General features: G+C 38.0%; 1 protein-coding gene and 1 pseudogene across 1 annotated transcript; both read left to right on the forward strand.

The window, feature by feature from the left end:
* Nucleotides 1-271: 271 nt before the first annotated feature.
* Nucleotides 272-6,340, forward strand: LOC146479525 (E3 ubiquitin-protein ligase TRIM33-like; the record flags this gene model as incomplete). Its single annotated transcript, XM_085110288.1, has 2 exons — nt 272-390; nt 5,791-6,340. Coding segments are annotated over exons 1-2 (669 nt in total), but the record flags the coding sequence as incomplete, so codon positions are not given.
* LOC146479526 (uncharacterized) lies at nt 6,323-8,009 on the forward strand (annotated as a pseudogene).
* Nucleotides 8,010-9,453: the final 1,444 nt, after the last annotated feature.

The following is a 9,453-nucleotide window of genomic DNA, read 5'->3' on the forward strand; positions in this document are numbered from 1 at the left end:
AGAACTTCAAATGTAATATGATTTTAAAGAATCCTTGACAGCACGTCAACCTTGCTTGACCTAGCAATTTCTTAGAAATCAAGGATGCTTTTAGCAGTTATTCTTAGAATCAACTCGCTAAACGCCAAAACACTTCAAGTCAGGACTTATGATTGGTTAATAACATAAACTAGACAAAAATATTACTGGGATCAAAGGTTTCGTTTCACTCGCTTTCAGCAGAATGTGTGTTCTCAAAATCATTCTCTCGGTTTCGTTGAATTAAAGCGGCATGGATATTCAAACTTTGCTGCACAATCTTCATGAAGAAGTATCCTGTTCTGTCTGTATGACCAAGTTCACTGACCCAAAGCAGCTGCCATGTTTGCACAGCTTTTGCCTTCACTGCCTGCAAAGGATTAGACAAACGAGCGGAATTCGAGAAACCATTTCAGGTCCAGATTGTAGCGGAGCTCGCGCTCGTGCCGTAGGCGCGCGCGGCGGAGCCCCATAGCGAAGAGATTTTGGTAAACCCATCAGTGCGAGAAATTTTGGTTTGGTTATGACGTCACTTCCGTCCGACCGACCGACCGACCGACCGACCGCCCGTACGTACGCTTAATCCATGTAAGCCAACATGAAATAAGACACTCAAACCTTTAACTGCAAATCAGGTTTTTTTCGGCGGGAAAATGCATGGCCAACTGCGCTGCCGGCCGCGTTTGTTTGGCAGGAAATTGCATCGCCAACTGCGTTTGAGAAAAAAAAAAATAGTTTTGAAGACGACGTGCACGACAAAACACAAACTCAATTTATGAATAAGTCTACAAACATGTAAAGCAAAGAAAGGGAGATAGAAAGAGATCGAGAAAACAGGCGACGAAGAAGCGAAGTTCGACGTCAAAGAGAGCGATTGAGAGCGGTAGTAAACAGGCGAAACATGAGTGATAAACAAAGAGAGAAAGTACGGGAAAGGGTGCCGAAAAAAACCCCGTCTTGCAGCACAGGGTTTGAGTGTCTCATTTCACATTGGCTTACATAGATGAGCGTATGTGCTGTAACCCGGGTTGTTTTTCGGCGGGAAAATGCATGGCCAACTGCGCTGCCGGCCGCGTTTGTTTGGCGGGAAGTTGCATCGCCAACTGCGTTTGATATGCCCTGATATGCTAAGTTGGTTTCAAATAATATACAATCAAGTATCCAGTTGCGTCTTACATAACGGTCATGCATTCGAATTCTTTCTTCTCGGACGAGGAGTTAGGCAAGGTTGCCCCTTGTCAGGCCTTCTTTTCGTTATCGGAATTGAACTTTTTGCCAGGGCGTTAAAAAAAGACCCGAGTATCAAAGGCATTAACGTAGGCCAAAAAGAAATTAAAATTACACAGTATGCGGATGATACAACGGTCCTAGTACGTGACTGCAACTCAGTGCTAAGATTATTAGAACTTCTAGAAGAGTTTAAACGTGTAAGTGGCTTAGAAATTAATACAAGCAAAACCGAAGCTATGTGGCTAGGTACCTGGAAAAACCGCAAAGAAAAACCCTTCGGCTTCAAGTGGCCAGATGATCCTGTTCTCGCCCTCGGAATATACTTTACTTACGATTCCGAACGCGCTAGGATGCTTAATCTGGAGGAAAAGATAGATAAATTGGAAAAAACCCTCAGTTGCTGGAAGAGAAGAAATCTTACTCTGATGGGAAAAATTAACATTGTAAAAACCTTAGGTTTGTCTAAACTAATTTACAGCGCCTCTGTATTAACAATGTCAAGACGTACTGTAGAGAGCATCAACAGAATCATTTTCACCTTTATTTGGGACGGCAAACCCGCCAAAATAAAAAAGGAAGTATGGCGGTTTAAAAATGATTGACTTTGAACTTATGGAGAAGTCACTTAAAATAGCCTGGATTAAAAGATTTGCAGAAAATAACCACGCCGCATGGAAAATAATTCCTGAGCACACATTGAGCCAACATGGTGGAATCAGTTTTTTCACCCAATGCCAGTATGATATGAAATTTTTTGACCTACAGAATCTACCTGATTTTTACAGAACAATTCTGAATTACTGGCAACTGAAATTTCAAGCTCTTAACCGATAATGACAAAGTAGCACAGAACCAAATAATCTGGAACAATAGTTACATTCTCGTGGATGGAAAACCAATCCTGTATAACTCCTGGCTCATTAACGGTATAATGTACATCAAAGACTTACTCGCCGAAGACAAAAATTTTCTCTCTCTGGCTGATCTAAAAGCAAAATTCAACTTAAATGTACCTTTTACCACCTATTACGACGTATTAAATGCTATCCCAGCAAACTGGAAGAAAAACATCCAAAATACAGATGTCCAGAGAGGACTCCATATGAGGAAGAACTATTCGCCCGACTTCCATCAACGAAAACAGCTTATTCGATAATACTGAGTAATAGCTACTCAATACCAACGGCAGAGAACAAGATTTTAAATTACGGCTTCACAAAAGAGAACATCCAAAATGTCTATATGCTTCCATTCCAAATTTTGAAAGAACCAAAATTAATTTTCTTTCAATTTAAAATTATTCATAACATTTTACCGACGCAATCCAACTTGTTCCGTGCTGGGATAAAAGACACTGACATATGCCCCCTATGCAATTCCGAATGCCAGTCTTTAAGCCACATGCTGTTTACATGTCATGTATCCTCGACTTTTTGGAATCAGTTTAGACTCTGGTGGCGAGAAAGCTTTCAAGAAAAAATAACTTTATCCGAGAGCGTGATCTTCTATAGCTGGTATAAAAAATCAAAAACCTGGCTTGTCCTCAACTACTCTCTCATTACTGCTAAATACCACATTTTCAACACAAGTGTCTGCAATGGCAACTTAAACTTTGAAGGTTTTCTTTTACGTCTGAAGAACAAACTAACTATTCTGCGTACAATTGCTGCGAAAAATAACAACTTAAAGAAATTTATGGAAACGTGGGCCCCTGTGCATGCTATAAGACTACCAGGAAATGTGTACTTTTGTCCGTATTCACGCTTTTTTAATTGTGTTTTGTTCGTCGTTAGAATCTAATAAGTGTTATGAGCATTGTGCAAACTCCAGTTTTTGTATTGTTAATAGTAAACTGATTGTATGTAGCTTTTTTCTTTTCGTAACTTCCTATTTTTCTTTGTGCATTTACTGTAAGTAGTACAATTTAAGTTTAGTTATTGTAAGTTATGCTACGGTATTGTAAGTAACGTGTGGTATTGTTTAATTAGTAAGAAATGTTAGTATTGTAAGTTATGTTTTGTTTGGAATAAACTTGCATTAAAAAAAAAAAAAAAAAAACTGCGTTTGAAAAAAAAAAACAAAAAAAACAAAACAAAACAAAAAAAATAATTTTGAAGACGACAAGATACAAAGTCAATTTTTATATGTGACCAACAACAGGAGAAAGAGCAAGGCAACTAGCGGCGGGATAAACAAATCGACTGGCACATCATCAGAATCTGGAAGTGAAATCATTTTACTCCGATCCGGCGCGACTAAACGTTGGATTTTTCCTCTTGAAGTGAAACGTTTCGCTCGCCTAACGTTGTATTAAAAACGAACGGAAAAATCAGCAATGGAATAAAGGGACTGGTTATTCTCAGAAGAGGCGAGTACATTCATGCAATTTTGTTGACAAAACTTTGCTAGTTTGCTGGTTTGCAAGATATTGTTTTCTTGCAGTTTTGACACGCCGTTTAACTTAAGCTTAAGCTAATACTGCTAACTCCAGAACAGTATTTTGAGCTCATTTTTTCGGTCAGTGTTGATTATTTCCCTTGGAGTTTTATTTTCTGATCTCGTCCAATTTTGCCGTCAAACAGCGCGGGAGAAAGAGCAAGGCGGATCGCGGCGGGAGAAACAAATCGACTCTTTTAGCAGCTTTTAGAGGCGGCACTTCATAAACAGCGGCCGAATCTTGAAGAGAAATTATTTTACCCTAGTCAGGCGCGATGAAATGAAATTAAGATGTGATGGATTTTTCCTCTTGAAGTGAAACTCAACGTTGTAAACGAACGAAAAAATCAGCAATCGAATAAAAGGACTGGTTATTCTCCAAAGAGGCGAGTATATTCATGTGATTTTGCTGACAAAACTTTGCTGTTTTTGCAAGATATTTTTTTCTTGTAGTGTTGACACTGCATCTTGTTTAACCTCACAGCAGCCTTTAGAACTCATTTTTCGGTCCATGTTCGTTATTTCTCTTGGAGTTTTATTTTCTAATCTCATCACATTTTGCTTCATTTAAAAAAATTTGATTCTGAGCTTAAAATAGTCAGTCAAACAAACGTCTCCCAACATTGTATCGTTGGCATAAACTACTGACACTGAATTTTTCTCGCATATATTTCTAATTTTAGCATTTATTTCTGACAATCTTGACAGAAAACAAACAAAAATACTTAAAACAGTAGGATATAACCGCAAAGATTAAGATGTGTGAGTAATTTTCATTGAAAGTCTTTTCAAAGAACGTTTAAAGCGAATGTAAAATTTAAGTGTGATTCCATTTTCATCAAAACAAAGTTTACGCAAAACATTCATTCGCTTGTTTTTTGTGAATTTTTCAAAGATCGTTGTTTAGTTTATTTCTGTGCTTATTGCTATGAATTATCACAGTGCTTTTTTCATTAATTACTCAAAGATATATTTGATGTGTGTTTTTTGGTTATTGTATCCATTTTCTCTGAGGTTTATAGCGTACGGCCTTCTTGATAAGCAAAATTTACTAGACAGTGACAGTGCCGGTAGCGCGCGTTGGTCGATCATCTTAAAAACTAAAAACAATAATAAAAACAGAAAATATCATTTTGAGCCATTTAAATTCCGCTTTTATCACACAGAGGGCAAAATGTTCCTAAAACTATCAAGGAACTTCGTGGAACAGTCAGTAAAACACTCATCGAAGGCGCAAGCAAACCAACAAATTATTTAATTTTTTCGTAGCATACAAAACAAACAAAACCGACGAGAACAGCTCCCTTTATACACATGTAATTAAGAGAGAATACAAGTTTAATTCAGGAGCAAACTAACAACGATAAATCAAATGTTAGGCATCAATTAATAGTTCACCTGAGCTGTGAAGCTTCCTACCGCTTGGAAATCACACGAACATAGATCGATAAAAATAGCAAACGATGGATCCAATGAAGGAACTTGCGGAGTAATTTCTTCCTGCTCCTTCCTCCCACCAAAAGGACACTTTCATGCTCGGTTATAGATCTTTGAAAGCACTCTAACGCCATGACTGATTTCAGTTTCTCAACCAAACAAAAGAAAATCAATCCGATCCAAGTCTTTAGCTTTTGACACAAATAAACTTTTGCTGTTTCTTGTGAGAGACACCAAAATTAACCTTTAGGAATTTCCTTCCTAGCTGCAGCACTTGATTTCCATCTTTTTTTGGTACAAAGAACCCGGCTTAAAAGAACCTCAAAGAACTTGGTTTTTTTTGGACACAAAATGCAGAAACCAACAAAATGTAAAACTGTCGTGCTCAGCCAATCAGCAGCGAGTATTTTCGCCGCTCGACCAATCAGGAGTAGGTAATTTTGCCCTCGGTGAAAGGAAATTACGAAAAACTGCCCTCTGTTACAACAAATCAGCATTCAGTAATTTTGCCCTCTGTTTTACATTGTTATTGTTGATGAGCAGTTAGCTGCATATGCATTTAAAAAAATGTACTATATAACTGCAGAATTGATGAGGAACTCATAAGGTTATTACGTTCATACAATAAGCAGAGCTCCGCTTTTAGGCTTGGCTAAATATATATATTAGGCAGAACTTCAGGATCCCTGGAGACGGTGATCTTAACGCTTTGCCGACAAACTTTCGTTTGAATAGATTGTTGGATGTTTTGGCCTTAAAAGAGTGCAATACAAGCGGCGTCAAGTGTGGAAATTGCGACAAAAGAAGCGTAGAGAGCTCCTACTGTTTCCAGTGTTGCTCTTTCTGGTGTGGTGACTGTCTCAGTCTACACAATGGCATCAAAGCCAATAAAGAACATCATACACTGGCTTTGAAAGACTTTCAAGATGAAGACTTTGAGAACATTTTAAAGCGGCCAACATTTTGTGGAAAGATGGGCCATGAAAAGAAAGAATTAGAGTTCTTTTGCAAGATTTGTAAGGTTGCCATTTGCAGCACTTGTGCCTTAACTGATCATGATGGTCACGCTAAAATTGCTTTAGAATCAGCCGCAAATGAGCGCAAGTTAAGAGTGAAGGCAGCGATTGAATCTCAGAAACAAAGAGCGCAAACAAAGATGGATCAAATCGCCAAACTCGATGAAAACTGTATAAACACTTGTGCTTTAACAGATCACGACGGTCACGCGAAGAGTCCTTTGGAGTCAGCCGCAAATGAGCGCAAGTCACGAGTCAAGGCGGCAATTGAATCTCAGAAACGAAGAGCGCAAACGAAAATGAATAAAATCGCTGAACTCGATGTAAACTGCATTAAAGTTCAAGAACAAGCCGCTAGAGTTAAAAGTGAAGTGCAGCAGTTTGTTGACAACATTTATGCCGCCGTTGAAGCGAAAAAGATGGATATCTTTGATGACGTGGAAAACCAAGTAAAAGAATCACTCGAGCGTCTGGGAATACAAAGGCAAGAGATTGAACAGCAAGTAAAAATGCACGAAACAACAATCGAGAAAAGCGAAATACTTTTAAAACGAAGCACAAGCGCTCAAATCACGCAGCCAAACGAATTTCAAGACAAAATATTACAGGAGGAAGGTGACCAAGACGAGACAGCTGACCGTGACGGCGTACGTTTTAACCACGTTTGTTTTCGACAACAATCAACAATTGTTTAACTATGTAAACTCTGAAAAAATTGGCTGTTTTAAAAGTTATTTTAAGACCAATACTAGCCCGCAACAGTCAAGTGCTGACGGAAAAGAAATTCGTGAAGCAACTGTTGCACTTGAAGCACAGATTGTTGTAACAACAAGGAACGCTCAAGGAGAACAATGTTATGAAGAACGTGACTGCGTAACAGTGGAAATCACAAATCGTCAAGGCCATGACTGTGCGACTAAAGCGCAAGTCCAAGATAACAAAGATGGCACTTACAAGATCAGCTACTTTGCCAAAGAAACCGGAACTTGCCAGGCATCAGTGAAGGTAAATGGAGAACATGTTCGTGGCAGTCCTTTTGAGGTTGAAGCCAAACCCAGACAGTTCAAACCCGTGTTATCTTTTGGTTCAGCTGATGGAATGTTCAACGGTCCTTGGGGAGTAGCAGTGAATGAAAAAAATGAGATTGCAGTGACTGATATTTGTAACCATAGGATCCAGGTATTTAGTAGTAATGGAACCCACATAAGATGTCTTGGTAAAAAAGGTAATCAGCAGGGAGAGTTTAACGATCCTGCTGGGATAGTTTTTCATAATGATAACATTATAGTGGTGGACCGTGATAACCACCGCGTTCAACTCTTTAGTGGTCAAGGTGAATACCTTGGACAGTTTGGAGGAGAAGGAAATCTTGATCACCAGCTTAAGTATCCTCATGGTTTGTCTATTGATAGCGATGGCAACATTATTGTTGCTGATTCAGGCAATAAACTAATTAAGATATTTTCACAAGGAGGTCAGTTTTTAGGTAAAATTGGCAAAGAGGGCTCTTCCATCTTCCCCATTCATTGTATCCAACATAACAACTATCTTTTCGCGTCAGACAAAAATGACCGTTGCGTAAAAGTTTTCAACAGGGAAGGAAAGTTTCTTTACAAAATTGGTAAGGATGGGGATGGGGAGTTTAAAAACCCGTTTTGTTTGTCAGTGAGCAAGGCTGGAGAACTAATAGTCTGTGAGTCAGTGAATCAAAGAGTCCCTCTGTTCGAACCGAGTGGAAAGTTTGTCACCAAGTTTGGAACAAAAGGAGGCCAGGGGGAAGGTTTTAATTTTCCAATCTCTACAGCAGTACTCAATGATGGTAAGGTAGTCGTTTCCGACTGCTTTGCCCATCGTATCCTGATTTTTGAATAATTATGATGTCAGTGTAAAAGGCTTTTACTGTGATCAAATTAATTGAAGGCTATTAAAATTATGACGGTTTCAAATTTTACATGTGTAACTATAAGTTTGAAGCAACCTGTTTAAATTTACTTGTGAAAATAAGATGATTTAATGAAATAATTTTCAGGGATCTCTAAGCTTTTTAAACTACATTTAAATGTATTTTTGATTGTTTGGATAGTGATGAAAAGATACTTATTTCAGAGCCAGAATCGACATTTAATTATAGTGGGACGTTTTGGAAGTTGAGAACCTTCCTTTGTTTGGTTCTGTGATGAAACATAACTCGGCCTTGAGGAGTCATATGAGTACTAACAGATCACTTGACAACCTTGTTCACACAACTGAAGGAATTTAAGGAAGTTTTTCAGCTTTCAAAATGTTTGAATTAAAACGATAATTCAGACTCTGAATAAGTTGACTAAGCTCTTTTCACTTATACTCCTGATGATAGTGCCCACTACTTTTTCGTCAAGGAATGTGACAATTATTTTGTCAGTTAATTATATTCTGGTTGCTTTAACAGTTTAAGACTAGAAAATAGAAAAATGCAAAAGGATAACAAGTTAATTGCACTGTTCATTGTCTGATAAGACATTACTATTTTGAAATTAATTGTTAACACTACAAAATGAAATGTATATAACTTAGATCAGTGAGCATTGTTGTTTTCATATGCAACAGATTGAATAGGCTGTATTCACATTCTCCAAACTGAGCTGAATCTAGCTTGATATGGAGGCTCTTGTGGGTGAATATATTAAAAAAAACATTTGAATGTGTAAAGGTTCTGTGAGCAAGCGAGTTCAGTTCAACATGGAGGCTTAAGTGAGTCTGGTATTGAAATTTTAAGTTTACAAAAATCTTATGAATGTAAGAATTTTTATCATGAAATAGTTCAATAGAGTAACTGTAACTACATATATAGGGCTGAAATGAAAAGAACTTAAAAATGAATTTATCCCACGTGCACAATTACTGCCATTTCCTTGTTCAGTTTATGAATGTGAGAAAAGTCAACATACAAACCTGAATGGTTGACGTATTGACGGTTGACGCGGGTTATCAAGGGGAAATTTTGTCCATGAGTGAAAGGTTTTGGTTGTTTTGGGGTCAGAAAAACGTTTTTAATGAAGTTCTTCCAGACGGAGTTTTCTTGTGATGATAGTTAACACGCCAATTAAGTGGAAAAGACCATAAAGTGAGTATATTTGGGAACATGGAAACGGGTTTACCAGTTAAAAGGATTTTTTTAGAGCCAGAAAAGTCCGGGATAAGCAGCTGATGTAGTGATTTTGAAAGACTTTGAGACCGTTTGACGGCTGATAATAACTGCTTTTTTTGACCGTTGACGGTAAAAATTGCCCTTTTTTGACAGTTGACTGTTAAGAGCAATTCTCCAGGAAAGTGAAGC

The sequence above is a fragment of the Pavona decussata genome, unplaced genomic scaffold, assembly GCF_977016875.1.
Source record: "Pavona decussata unplaced genomic scaffold, jaPavDecu1.1 SCAFFOLD_58, whole genome shotgun sequence".
In the NCBI taxonomy this organism is placed as follows: domain Eukaryota; kingdom Metazoa; phylum Cnidaria; class Anthozoa; order Scleractinia; family Agariciidae; genus Pavona; species Pavona decussata.